The sequence below is a fragment of the Castanea sativa genome, chromosome 6, assembly GCF_040712315.1.
Source record: "Castanea sativa cultivar Marrone di Chiusa Pesio chromosome 6, ASM4071231v1".
NCBI lineage: Eukaryota > Viridiplantae > Streptophyta > Magnoliopsida > Fagales > Fagaceae > Castanea > Castanea sativa.
The window spans coordinates 23,028,284-23,043,771 of NC_134018.1; the positions used below are offsets into that span (position 1 = coordinate 23,028,284).

General features: G+C 33.6%; 1 protein-coding gene across 1 annotated transcript; it reads left to right on the plus strand.

Moving 5' to 3' along the window:
- Nucleotides 1-10,645: 10,645 nt before the first annotated feature.
- LOC142639672 (uncharacterized) lies at nt 10,646-11,194 on the plus strand. The gene has a single exon (XM_075813817.1). The coding sequence runs from the start codon at nt 10,646-10,648 to the stop codon at nt 11,192-11,194; it is 549 nt and encodes a 182-aa protein (XP_075669932.1).
- The last annotated feature ends 4,294 nt before the right edge of the window (nt 11,195-15,488 follow it).

The following is a 15,488-nucleotide window of genomic DNA, read 5'->3' on the forward strand; positions in this document are numbered from 1 at the left end:
TTCAAGTTAAGATATGCCTTTGAATTTAAAGACAAGCCTCTTATATGTGAAAACTTCTTTTCTTTTGTCCCACAACATCTTAGGGTATACCATAACTTTAGGCCCATCCCTCCCATTTTTATACCTTTTATATATCCTTTAGAATTAGGTGAACACATGATATATGGTTGAACAAACAAGAGATATAAAGGGTACCCTTCATGATAGGATCCATGATCTCTCTAGTGTAGGTAGGTTCCTTAAGGCTAAAGGGATAGATAAGTAGGTCATTCACAACTAGGTGGACTATGATTCCAACCGAGGGCCTAAGTGGACCCCATAGTGGTTTGTAGCAAACCTTTAATGTACTCAAGGCCCATTATAGGCGATGGCACCAGTTGTGAGTAGGTGGGATGAACTTGGAAAAATTTGGGCCCGAATGGAGCTTTCCATCTTCCCACTCATCACCAACCAAGATTAAAGGACAAAAGAACCAGTGATCGATGTGAAAAACAAGTTTTGAAAAAGCTTTTATTAAGGTTAAGAAACAAGACACATAGGAATTAAACTCACAATCCCCAATGACATCGCCATTGTAGGCACAAAGGGGGGGGGGGGGGAGAGTCGCCACCTAGTTATATGGTTTAGGAGCCATAAATATAGCATCCTTTCGAGGAAGGACCTTTTGATCTTACTACCACAGTATGGTTTCGATGTTGAGGTACACTCTTGGGAAGGTGTTAGGCACCCAAGATCGCCTAACCCTAAGGTTAGCCTCTCATCATTATGTCTTATGTCTTAACCTTATTAAAAGCATGTTTAACACTTGCATCTATACTCACACACACACTAGCATACATCTAAGCATACCACGTGACATCTTTCATCCCAAACAAAACATACTTATCTATCTACCCAAACAAAAGAGAACCAAACATATCAAAGAAACCCTAGCATTCATCTATGATGTCAAAACCTATCATACATCTAAAACTTATCATACCAAGCAATAACAAACTAGAAATCATAGATCTAAGCATGTTCATCATATCACAAGATCAAAGCACGGATGCATGGACATTGCTAATACATGACTTTCCTTTTACTTCTCAGCAGCACAACACCTATGACATCAATGCATGACATGTGAATGAATGGCATTAAAGCTAAGAAACCCTAATCCAAACATGTGATAACAAACAAACATGTTAAAAGGTGAACAAGCAATTATGGGGCTTAAAACATATGAAAAAGACGCTGCACAGAACAAACATGTGAAAGCAAAAACAAAACAAACAAGAATTTAGGGTTTCTAGGCAACGACATCACACACGCTAAAACAGGTCTACATATGTGGAATCAAGCCTGCGTGCGTAGGCTAGATCATGCGTACGCAAATCCTTGCCCAGAAAACCTATAAACACAAAAACATAGTATAACTTTGAAACAACAATCTAGCAACCTAACGTATACGAAACATTAAAAGAACTAAAGGACTAATCTAAGCAAACATGTACAAACATAAAATAAGTATAAAAAAAATATTAAAACACGAAAGAAAAACAGAAAAGGGAAAAAAAGAAGAAGAAGGGTTAGACTCAATACCTTAAACAAAAGCTTTCCAAACTTGATTTTGGCTGTTCCCCTCAGTCAAATCTATTCACAAACCAATAAGAAAGTGAATAGTAACGTTGAACTAAAAGGATTGGGGCCAGAAAAGGTCCTAATCAAATAAAATTGACTTGAGGGTGTTTTGTGAAAAACTCCCTTTTGATTCACTATTTTCTAGTGAATCTTAGGTTTTTCCTGTGAGATTTCTGTGTGTTTTGAAAATGTACCATGTAAGGCTTTTTATAGTTAAAAAAATGGGGTTTGTAATGGCTCCTAGACAATGTGAGATTCATTCCAAACCTCAACTATTATTATAGAAAACTTGCCTTTCTTATCCTTTCTAATGCACTTTCATTTTTCTTGACTTGATAGAACACACTTTTTTGATGAAATGTATCTTACTTTTTCTTTTCCTCATATTCCTCAATTTGATTAAATTTCTTCTCTTGATGAATCTTCATTTTTTCTCATCCTTCTCAACTTGAATGATCTTTCATGGAATCTCATGTCCCTTGTGTCTTTTGATGAACAATATTCTCTCACAACTTGATAAAAATTCTTGCATTCACTTCTCTCTCTCTCTCTCTCTCTCTCTTTTGAAGTCTTTTCTAGCTAGATGACCCTTTATTTTTTCACAAAGTCTAATGCTTTCTCAAAATCTTATCTCTCCTTGATGGATTCCCTTCATTCCTAGCTTGATGGAGTGAACTATTCTTTTTCTTTGATGAACTCATTTTCCAAAACTTGATGAATTCTTCACCGTTTTCTTCTTTTGAATTAGTTTCACTGTCTTCATTAGGGACCTTACCAAGCGTGCTGAATCCATAAGGTCAACCCTTGATCCACTTGAGATTTAAGCATGCGTACTTAATTTTCCACTCAAGGTTTAAGTTTTTATTGGGTTCATTGAAAAATAGGCTAACTGTTTAAAGGCTTAAGTTGGCTAGCAATGGATAATTATTGTAATGGGTGTCAAGGAATAATGTAGCTTACCAAAGGCAGCCTCCTATCTCTAGTGATGCTTTCTTGTAAACACAATAACTTAAATTCTTTTAATAAATTATTCTTGGAATAGAAGTACAAATGCTCCAATGATGTGACAAAATTTTTTTTTTTTGAGATATGGATTGAGTATATATGGTTTGAGAATTTTGAATGAATGGATGGATTCCTTTGATTGCCTTTTAGGACATTTTCTTCTCATATTCTAAATATTTAGCAAAAGTCCTTACATGGATTGAATGGAGTTACAAATTTATTGGTAGAGCAATTAATCATCATGATTTGGAAAAGGTTTTGTCAAATGGATCTTCTTGTATTCACTTGGAAAGAAGGCTTTTGAAAACATTTTGGAGTCTTTAAAAGGAAGGCTTTAGAAAAATCTTGGAGTCTTTGAAGGAACAAAAAATGGTTTTTAGAAAAAGATTACCAGGAAGGTCAATGCCCATAGTCCAAAGATTTTTGTTTTTGAAACTTTTTTTTTTTGAATTTTTTTTATTGTTTTTGACATACGTACGAACAACATGACAAACATAATGCATTAAACACAACATGAGTTTTATTAAACCAAAGACCAACTAGAAGGCAAATCCTAAATAAACAATAAGATCAAAGAGCCAATCTAAAAACTTGCAACGTGAAAATCAATCAAAGTCTAGTGGTTGGCTGATGAAGGTGGAGTGATGACTTGTTCGTTAATCAGATTCTGAATGGCATGCCTTAAGTTATAACACTTGTCAGTTGTGTGGCCTCCCCCTTGATGGTATTTGCAATAAGCATCAGGGTTGTAGCCTCTAGGCATGGAATGCGGTATTGGCTTAGGATCCAATGGCTTCAGTAATCTCTTGGCTTGTAGTTTTCCCAAAGCTTCACTCAAAGTCATGTGTAAATTTGAAAAATTCCTTTGGCGCCTAAAATTGTTGGTTGATGCCTTGATTGCACCATTATTGATGGGGTAGGGCATTGCCTCCTTAAGGATTGAGTCCATTGACATGTTCTTGTTATTAGGGGAGCAATTGGAAAGACAACTCATTGAAATCTCTAGCTCTTTTCTTTAGGCATTGAAAGTGTGGGATCTCTTTGGGTTCTGGTGAATCATACATGTTCAAGGTAGAGAGCATAGCTTAAGGTAGAGAGCATAGCTTGATTGGCTAAGTTGACTTGTAATGCAGAGTTTGCTATTTGGGAGATTTGGGCTAACTCTTCATTTGTCTTCTTTTGATTTTCTAGGATGGAGTTGAGCACATCTTTAATTCTTTCTTGACTCATTGGGCTTGAATCTTTCTTGAGCTTGATTGGCTTTGACTTTGATGAACTTGTGATCCAAGGGGTTGAAGTCTTGATAGACTTTGGCAAGATTAGGCTTAAACTGCATCAATGTATGTCATATTTTTCCCAAAAAAAAAAAAAAATCATATTCATACAACACACAACATTCAAACAATTATGATGTGCCCAAGTATTGAACTTGGGCTCACCGTAGCTCAAACAATGGTTAAACACACACAATGTGCAATGCAATTTTAACATGGACCTGCCTAAGGACAAGTTTTAAGTCATTACATTGTAAGGTGGGTTTGTAGTTTTATTGTTTCACATAGCTAGGACATTACACCTCCTAACTTGTAATGTAATGAACATTACGTTGGTCCAAATGACATGTTCTATCCTTTTCAGCCAACAAGAAATGATCCAGTGACTTTGAGCTATAAGTTGGTGAGTTCACCACTGGGTACCTGAATCTAATAAAGACCAGTGATCCATGGTTACTACCACCATATGGTGAGATGGGTACATGCATATTTGTTGTTTGATAGCACACACACTGACGGTTAGAGAAGGCTTTTAACAACCAACATGGCATTTTCAAATGAGATATTATACAAACAATACATAGACATAAGCAACTAGGCAAACAAAAACAAGGTTATTTAATTGGACATTTAAAGTCTAATGTGAAGCTTAGCCCTCAACATCCCCAACGGAATCGCCACTGTAAGAGATTGGGGAAAACTAGGGGGCTCTCAGTGTTAGGACACATGTGTTTCACTTGTTAAGAACATATGTCATTCTTTTATGTAATTGGCTAATTCTTTGACAAAATGCACTTTACTTGTATATGGGTAGATCTAGGATGTTTTAATACGTCAAGAAACAAAGTTTCAAGATCAAGTGTTAAAGCCATGCAAGTCTGTCCAAGAAACAAGTTGAAGAAGTGTCTGTCATTAAAGCTCGACAGCTACATCTATCGAGCTTTAAGAAGCTATTTCAGCCTCGAGGCTCGACAACTGCTCGACAGCATCTCGACACCTTTAGCTGTCGAGGTTTAAGAAAACAGTTTTTCAGATGTGTTTTGATTCCAATCCGTGGATATGTCTTTGGGCCTTCTTTTCTCTTAACCCTAGACATATAAAAGGATTATTTTAAGGGCCATCAAAGTAGACACAAGTTGCACAAGCATTGAACAAAGTCTGTTCAAGCAATTTGTGACCGGAGACAAAGTTTTCCCTAGTTCATCTCTTTGTGAAGAAGCTACTGTGTCTTTGCACCATAGGGTTTTGTAAACCAGCATCTTCTTGTTCTTCATTGTGAGGATGAACTGAAGAACTTTGCAACTAACTTCTTTCTCAAGTTGGTGATTGAAGTCGTGTACTAAGACCCGCGCAATTGGTTAGTCACGTACTTGGAGTCGCGCATTGAAAATGAGAGATTGTCACTACAGAACAAGTCCAATTGGGTATTTGGGTAAGGGTTCAACTGTAGGTTGGTATAAGGTGCTCAGATTCCTTTACTTGTAACCGCTTGTAGTGATAATAGTGAATTCTCGGGAGTGGTGACCTTAAAATCACCTAGTGGGGTTTTTGCCTTGGAGGTTTTCCCCATTCGTAAACAAATCACTATGTCAAATTTATTTTCCGCTTCACTTTAGTTTATTGGTGATTTGTTTGTGCTACCACGCGTTTGCATGTTAATTTGATTAATTAATAAACTTGACTAATTAATCAACTTAATCCATCACAAGGGGTCAATACGTTTTTGGCCTATCACTCAGAAAAAGGTTTAGGCATTGGCACCTTCCCTTTTCAGGATAATGTGTGGAGTTGCCACTTATTTTTTAATAAAAAAATAAGAAAAAATAGAATACAAAATTCACATGTCCAAAATACCTCAAATTTCATTAATTGATTATACAAATACAATTTTGAAGAATATCTTTACGAGGCTTTGGTCTTTAGATACAATCTATGTAAAAATTACAAAACTTTTGTCCTAGATACAATCTACCAAAACAAAATAAAGCACTAGTTCTACCAACCTAAAATTCTAAGGTTCGGAGATTAGGTTACAAGATGGAAAGGTGTTAGGTACCCACACTGCCCAGACAGAGTCTGGTCCTCTAGACTTTAAATGACCATTTATATACCCATTTAACTGATGCATTACATATTGAAGTTCCCAAATTCAAGATTAACTCATTCTTTAAGGATTCAAAATCTGCAATTTTTATTTATGAAGAAACACAAAATTGGTGATATTTTACATTAAATAAAACATTCTTTTTATTATAAAAAAAAGGTTCAAATCTGTATTTAATGAAAATACAGATTAGTTTTTGTATGCAAAAAAATTCAAATCTGTATTTAATAAAAATACAAATCAGTTTTTATATGCAAAATAAATTTCAGATTTAAATTTAATGAAAAGACGATCTGTTTTTATACAGAAAAAATTTCAGATCTGTATTTTAAGAAAATACAGATTAGTTTTGTATGCAGAAAAAATATTTCAGATCTGTATTTAATGAAAATACAGATTTTTTTTTATACAAATAATTTCAAATCTGTATTTAATGAAAATACCGATCTGTTTTGTATGCAGAAAAATTCCATATCTGTTTTGTATGCAAAAAAAAAAAAAATCCAGATATGTATTTAATGAAAATACAAATCTGTTTTCTATGCTGAAAAAATTTCAAATCTATATTTAATAAAAATACAGATCTATTTTGTTGTTTTTAAAAAAAAAAAATTGTTTTTAGTAGTTTATTGGGGATCTTGAAATTAGAGGAATCAAATCTTAAACTTAGGCATGTTAATCAATTATTAAACAACGAATTAAACATGCGAACATGGCCAAAAAATATGAACAAGATTGTATTGACAATGAATAAAATCAAACATACATTCATGAAAACCATGCAATGAACAAAATGCATATATCAGATAGGGAAGAAAAGAATAAACAAAAGAGTATGATTGAAGACACACTTGCATGAATGTACCCTTCAATGAAAGAATACTTTAGAAATCAAAGAAGTTTAACTTCTTTGAAATCTAAAATATGTTTGCTTATGGAAAAGAAATTCTTAAAGCCAAGGCTTTTAGAACGTCTTCAACGTAAGGGGAGCGAAGAAGTCAGAAAAAGAAGGGCCCTGATTTCTGATGTTTTCTCCTATTTATAGAGGTTTGATGCTTGAAAAATAAGCTGAATAGGATCAGATACGAATTGGATTGTGTCGTTATCCCCAAAAATACGAAATAGATATATTTTAGCTTAATCAGAGCTTGTTCGGGCCAGGCCTCTGAGTTGTGCCAAACGGCACTTGCTATGTGCTGATTGGCACTCCAAGAGTGCTGATTGGCCCTCTCACATGCCAAGCCCCACTTCTAGTTTTGGTTCAATTTGAACTCTTTTTTTAGGGATTTTTAGGGTCAAGAATTGCACCTGGACATGTTTTTAACTCGTATTCTAAAATTGATCCCTTTTTTTTTGATAATTAGGTCTTTAAAATAATAATTATCTAATAGATAAATATTCTAAAAAGACTTAATTATCAACAATTCCCTTGTTATCTGATTATCTATTTTATTCCCATGTAAGCAAGCTTATTTCTGGCAAAAGCCAACAACCAATCACAAAATCATTTAATTTAATTTAATTTTTTAACCAATCAGAATTAATTTCAACTAACCACATGTGATCGGTTTCACCCCTATGCAATGCATGCAGACTATGAAAATTTGATCTTGTGATATCTTTCAATCCAACGGTCCGATTTGGGAATTGGGTATATCGTCATGACCTTTAGAATCTCAGGATTATTTTTATTATATGCAATGGATGATTTAATACATGTAATGCAACTATATTTTTTGGGTATATAAAATGGTCACTTTAGCCATCTTGCAAGATTAAATTATGGGTGTAAAATCGATTGTCTACACTAGGGTAGGAAAAGAAATACTCATAAAGGTTGTTGCTCAAGCCATCCCAACCCACAATATTGGAGTGTTTCAATTACCTATGAAACTATGTGATAAATTAAATGCCTTATGTGCTAAGTTTTGGTGGGGTCAAGTTGGGAATGAAAAGAAAATTCACTGGAAAGTTGGGCTAGTCTTTTTCAGCCAAAAAATGAAGGTGGGATGGGATTTCGAGATTTGAGATTGTTTAATCTTGCAATGCTAGGAAAACAAGGGTGGAGATTGATACATGATCAAGACTCTCTTCTTGCTACACGTTTTAAAGCTAGATATTTCCCTCGATGTCAATTCCTAGATGCAGCTGACTCACCCAACAGTTCGTTTGTATGGAAAAGCACCATGGCTGCCATGCCAATTTTGAGGACTGGCTATTGCTAGAGAGTGGGAAATGGAGAAGCTATTCAGGTAAGTAAGGATAAATGGATTCCAAACTATCCCTTAAACAAAATACTGCATCCAGTGGCTGAGGAGGGAGAGGAATGGATGGTTTCGGACCTTATTGACTTGGATTTATAGTGGCGGAGGTGTGACATAATCATGGCAAGCTTTCATAGGGATGATCAGTGGCGGCGCCACGTTATGGTCAGGGTGTTCCCAGGAACACCCTGACTTGAAATTTATATATGCTAATTTTTTTTTTTTTTACCCTTAAAAAAAAATAGGAACACCCTCAATCAAAATTAGGAACACCCTCAAATCTGAGCCAAAAAAAAAAAAAAAAAAAGCCCAAAAAAAGCCCAAAAAAAAAAATCAACTAAAATCTGAAAAAAAAAAAAAAAAATTGTAACAGAGAAAAAAAAAATTTGTAAGAGCAAAACAACGGATGGCATCATGGCAAACCCAACAGATGACAGAGGAAGCAAACCCACGGTTTCTCAAAAAAAAAAAAAAAAAAAAAAACCCAATACAGATCAGAAACCTCAAATCAGTTATCAGTAGTTCAAGTTCAGTACATCACTAAAGCTTTTCTAAAAAAAAAATTAAAAAAATCACTAAAGCTAAAGCATTAAGCAAACCTAAAAAGGAAAAACAGAGAACGACGCCTCCCTTTAGAAGTTAGATCGTTCCAGTCGCTCATCGGACATCGGAGATCGCCAGATCGGTCCAGCTCCAGTCGCAATTGCTCATCGGTGATTGGACATCGTCACCCCTCATCGCATTGGAGACGGAGATCGGTCCACATCGTCGCAGTCGCAGTCGCTCATCGTCGCCGTCGCCATCGCCGCCATCGCCCAGGTATTTCTCTCTCTTTTTCTCTCTGACTCTCTCTCAGTCTCTCACTCTCTTTATCTCAAATCTGAGACTGAAATGAATATAGGAAATGAAAATAATGAACTTACTTATTATTTATGACTCTCTCTCTCTCCCTCTTTATTAACTTTTTATGTCTTTGTCTGAACTAGTGAACCGTGATTGGCTCATTGGCTGAAGTAATCAGTTTTTTTTTTTTTTTTTTGAGAAACAAGCACTCAGTTTAACTTTATTAATTTTTTTACTTTTGAATTTGGCATTTTGCTTTTGGCTTTATCTTATGATTGATTCTTATCCGTTGGTCTTGGTTGGTGTGTAATGTGTTGGTGTTGGTTGGACTGTTGGTGTGTGTTGGCGTTGGACTGTTGGTGTGTGTTGGTGTTGGTTGTTGGACTCAGAGACATTAATTGTCTTTTAGTGCTATTGTGATTTGTAAAATTGTGATTGTGAAATTTTTTGATTGGCAGCAGTGTAATGTGCATTTCAGCATATGGAAGGTGTAATGTGCACATGATAGACTCTTTTAATGTAATGTGTAATTAATAAACAATAATTTAATTAATCAATAATTAATTGGGAAAAATAATTAATAAAAAATAATTAATAATTTAATTAATTAATACATTATAAAAGACAAACCAATTAAATTATGTTAGGCTAAACAACAATTAATAATTTTATAATTAATGAAACAATAATACAACAAATTATAATTTATAAAAGACAAACAAATTAATGAAACAACTAAACAAAAATAATTAATAATTCAAATAAACTTATAGTTTATTGTTTATTCTTTTTCTAGAATTATGGACAAATACTTGATAAGAAAACCACGTACCCAAGATACTTCTCGTGTACTTGGGTGATTCTCTCTTTTTAATATCAATGAATCTTTATTACTTATAAATATATATATATATATATATATATATAAATAATTTTCTTTTTATTAGATCGTGTAATTTATGCTAGTCGAGGAGCACCCTGGAAAAAATTCCTGGAGCCGCCACTAGGAATGATGCTGATGCTATCTGCAAAATCCCATTGAGCCGAAGGCAGGCAGCAGACTCCATTGTTTGGCTGCATAATAAAATTCGAGCCTATTCTATTCGGTCAGGTTATCATCTTGCCGGAAGGTGGTGAGGAATGAAAACTGGGAAAAAAGTTCAAGAAGGACAGAGGGGCAGCAGACTTGGAAAACTCTATGGAGAATGAGAGTCTCTACCAAATTGAAGGTTTTTTGTTGGAGAGCTTGCCACAAAATCCTTCCAACAAGGGTGAACCTTGCTAAACGAAAACTCATATCAGATGACAGATGCCATTGCTGCAAGAGAGCTGCTGAGACTACCATCCATGCTATTTGGGAATGTGAAGCTGCACAGGATGCTTGGGCAGGAAGTATCACTTCGCTGCAGAAATGGTCTACTAACTATCTGGATTTTATGCATTTGTTTGAATGTTTATTGAGCAAGTTACTGAAACCAGAGCTGGAGCTTTTCCTTGTTTAAGCGTGGATTATATGGAACCAGAGAAATGCTATGGTGCATGGGGGAAAACTGAAGGAACTGGGTTGGCTAAATAGACAAGCTGCAGAATATCTTGATGAATACAAGAAAGCCCAGGAAAATCTTACAACTTCAAATGCAGTATCATGCAGACTCATACGGCAGGCTCCACCTCCAAATGAGTATAAATTAAACTTTGACGCTGCTGTTTTTTTGGACTTGCAATGCTTTGGAGCAATTATTAGGAACACAAATGGTGAGGTTATGACGGGAATGTCAGCTATAGGTCCCTATGTGCATAGTAGTGAAGAAGCAGAGGTTCTAGCATGCCAAAAAGCTATAGAATTTTCCATAGAAGCGGGGTTTTCTAGGCTGATCATTGAAGGGGATAGTCTAAATGTTATTGGAGCTCTCTTAGATTCTACAACAAACAGCTCCTTGCTCGGCCACATCTATGATGATATCAGATGTAATCTTAGAGGAATGCAGGTTATGTCCTTTAGCTGGGTGAAAAGATTTGGAAATATGGTGGCGAACTCATTAGCAAAATATGCTAGGAATATAATTGATGATATGTACTAGATTGAAGATACTCCACCGCCAACGGCGGATGTTTTGTACTAGGAATCTTTACATATCAATGAAGATTAAATTCTTTGTTCTAAAAAAAAAAATCAGCATTTACTTTTTTTAATTGTGTTTACTTTTAAATCATTATATAGGACAAATAAAAAGAAAGAAAATATATTACAGTCATTATTTTAATTAAGTGAGCAAATATATATTTTAAAATATTTTAATACAATGAAGTTTATTACATTGTTTTGGGTAAGTGTATTTCACAATTTTGTTTTTGGGTGATTTTATGACCAGTGATAGTAGCACAATATTTCAATCATGACCAATGATGTATAAGACTCAACCATTTCTTATTATCTAATCTAATATCTATCATAAGTAAAGCAAAAGCCTCTTCTAAAACTCTACCATTTGACCATTCCAATTCAAGATCAGAATTTACACGACACAGGCTAAAAGGTTAAAGCCATGCACAGGCCAAAATGGGCAAATGCCATTTTTGCGCAAAAAAAAAAAAAAAAAAAAATAGCATTATGCCCCATTTCCCAAACTAATTAGGGAAATGCTCATCTTTTGAAACTCGATTTTCTCAAAATCGAGTTAAGCCTTATAGCGACGTTTTAAAGAGCCTATAGCAGCGTTTTGGAACTCGAGATTCATAAAATCGAGTTATAGGTAAAAAAAAAAAAAAAAAAAAAAACTTGCATGGAACTTGAGTTCATGGAGCTCGAGTTACAAAACGCCGCTATAGGTCTTTAAAACGTTGCTATAGGACTCAAGAATTTTTTTTTAACTCGATTTTAAAAAAATCGAGTTTCAAAAGAGGGGCATTTTCCTAATTAGTTTGGAAAAGGGGGCATTTGCCCTTTTTTTTTTTTTTTTTTTTGCGCGAAATGGGCATTTGCCCATTTTTGCCGCCATGCACAGGTTAAATGCATATTTAAAACATGAGCCAACTTATAAATTTGTCCTTAAAGTACTCATTAAAAATAGTTTTTTTTTTTTAAGGAGATGAAATAGGGTCTATAAATTGCAGTATATTTGATGTATCATTAAATTATCATTTTTTTTTTTGATATTTGATAGCTAAAATTGAGGAGGAGAGGCATAGACCAATATATATATATATATATATATATATATATATATATATATATATATATATATATATATCACAAGTAGGTTGAATCATTTTGTAAATTTGTGATTTCCAACTATATTATGGGTGAGTTTGGTTGGGCTTTTTGAAAAAGTGCATAATGAAAAAGTTGAGTTTTTAAAAAGTGCATAATGAAAAAGTGATTTTTCAAAAAGCTGAGTGTTTGGTAAAAGCTGTTAAAAAGTGCTTTTTAAAAAAGCTGAGTGTTTGGTTAGCATTTATAAAAGTTACAGTTTAAGAGATAAATTACCAAAAAGGACAATGTATATATAAGGGAGTTTATTTCATACTTAAATCAACTACTTCATATACTTAAATCAATTTTACTCTTTCTAAAATTTTTTTTTTCTCATCAATATTAGCTAATAATAACCTACCACTTAAGATTTATTGTGAAAGTATTGTGAAAATATTGTGATAAAAATTAATACTGATTAAAATTTGACCGTACTATTAAAATTATTTTTTTCTCTTTCTATAAAAATTATTTTTTTCTCACCAATATTATTTAATAATAACTTAGCACTTAAGATTTATTGTGAAAATATTGTGATAAAAATTAATACTGATTAAAATTTGAACGTACTATTAAAATTATTTTTTTCTCTTTCTATAAAAATTATTTTTTTTCTCACCAATATTATTTAATAATAACTTACCACTTAAGATTTACTGTGAAAATATTGTGATAAAAATTAATACTGATTAAAATTTGAACGTACTATTAAAATTATTTTTTTTCTTTCTATAAAAATTATTTTTTTCTCACCAATATTTACTAATAATAATTTACCACTTAAAATTTATTGTAAAAATATTGTAATAACATTCTCTTCTTTTTCTTTCCTTTTTTTTTTAATCTTTTTTTTCTCCTCCACACGTTACTGCATTTCCTTATCTTTCCCCCTTTTTTTTTTTTCCACTCTTTTTTTCTCCTCCACCCACGTATAACTCCTTTCCTTTATTTCCTTCTTTCCTCACTTTTCCCAGCCACTTCTCCCATTCTCTAGAGCATTCCACAGAGCTCTCCAACTTCCTCTTGTGTTTTTTTTTTTTTTTTCTTCTTCTTCTTCTGCAAGAACTCATCCATCCACAGAGGTACTCCCATCTCTTTTTTCATCTTTTTTCTTTATTTCTTTATTTCGTATTTCCTTCTTTATTCTTTTTTTTTCACACTCCATAGAAGATGATGATGAAGAAGATGAAGATGATTGAAACATAAGGATTTTGTGATTTTGGGTTTGATTTTGAGTTGATTTTTTTTTAGTTGATTTTGGGTTTGATTTTGGATTTTGAGTTGATTTTTTTTTTTTGTGGATTTTGGGTTTGATTTTGAGTTGGGTTTGGGATGGGTTTTCTAATGGGATTTGAGTTGATTTTAAGTGATTTTGTGTTGATCAGATTAGAGAAATAAATTTTTAAAAAAAAAAACTGAGGAAGAGGTAGAGGCGTAAGTGAACTTGATGAGAGGTGTTGAAGAAGACGAAGAAAGAAGAATTTGGTAATTGTCCAAGATTGTTCAACGGATACCTTAGAACGCGCACTGGCTTTTGGCAAAATGGACCTCCAGAGCTCCATAAGGGATTGTGCGTTTTATGCCTTAACTGAAAACGCAACTTTTGAAAAAAGTTGCTTTTTGGGCTGAACCAAACACGCATAAAGGTCTGACTTTTTGAAAAAGTGGCGTTTTGGGCTCAAAACGTTGAACCAAACGGGCACTATGTTGGCTTTAACTCCTTGCCAAATTTGATTGTAATTTCTTCAATTGTTTTTCCTGTATGTATGTGGTTTTAATTGTAAGGGATGAGTGTGAGAAATCGGTAAAAATCAAGCTTCAAAAGTTAAACAAGTGAATTTCACGACTGGCTTGCGAGTGTCTCGTGAGAAGTAACCCGCGAAATAGTCATGTGTAGAGCACATGACTGAAAGATGAAGAATCATGCTAGGCTGTCATTTTTGCGACTGTCTCACGAGAAGGGCCAACCCGCGAAGGACCCCCAAAAGTCTCTGTGTGGCAAAAAGTTGTGTTTTGCTTTACCAAGTCTTTATCCACACTATATATACCCTGATTACCCACAAATTGTAAAGGGTGTTCTTTCAGAGAGAAAACCCTGGAAAATTCACTTGAGAGTTAGAGATAAAAAAATTTAGAAGAAAACAAATCAAAGTTGGGTTAGTACATTCTATTTAAGTTGTATTTATTGCATTTTCCCCACTTGAAATGTATAATTGCCATACTTATAGACATGGACAACTAATTTATTGCCATCAATTTTAGGAGTTGAAGGGAATGTAATGGCTAATTAATTATATGAGTGCAATAACTAAATATGTAGTATGATTAAAAAAAATGTTAAAGAAACAAAAAAGGAAAGAAACAAAATCAAAGTGGCTAATGTGGGTTAATAGAATCCAATTAAGTTGTATTTATTGAATTTTTTCCCACTTGAATTATATAATTTCCATACCCATAGACAAATAATTTTTGTTAATTTTTTTTTTCAATTTTGAACATTGTAATTGCAGCGTCATTTTTTTACCCAACTGATGAGCGATGTTATGGCATGAACTGTAGAATATTAATTTAATGCTCCTCTCAACTGTTGTAACTCGTACTATACTAACACCCACTTAAATATTTTCAAATTATATAATTTCCATACTCATGGACAACTAATTTTTGTTAATTTTTTTTTTCAAATTTGAACATTGTAATTGCAGCGTCATTTTTTCCCCAACTAAGGAGCATTGTTCAGGGCATGCAGTATAGAATATTAATTTTATGCTCCTCTCAACTGTTGTAACTTGTAACATACTAACACCCGCTTAAATGTTTTCAATTTTCCCCCACAATTTGAAATGTAATACAAAGGGACATGTAGATTTTATTAATTAGTGGGCCGTAATTAAATTGATAGTTTTAATTAGATTGGCAATACGTGTATTTTTGTTTTGTATTAATTCAATATTCAATTTTTCCCCATTAAAGCTTAAAGGAGAGTAGTAGTGAATAGATGTGTGGTGACATATGTCATTCTAATTAGCTTTAATAGATTGACAAATGTCACCATGGTGTGCATCATCTGGTTTTGGGGATCCAACTTTTATAATATGCTAGTAAGTTACTTTGCAATGCAC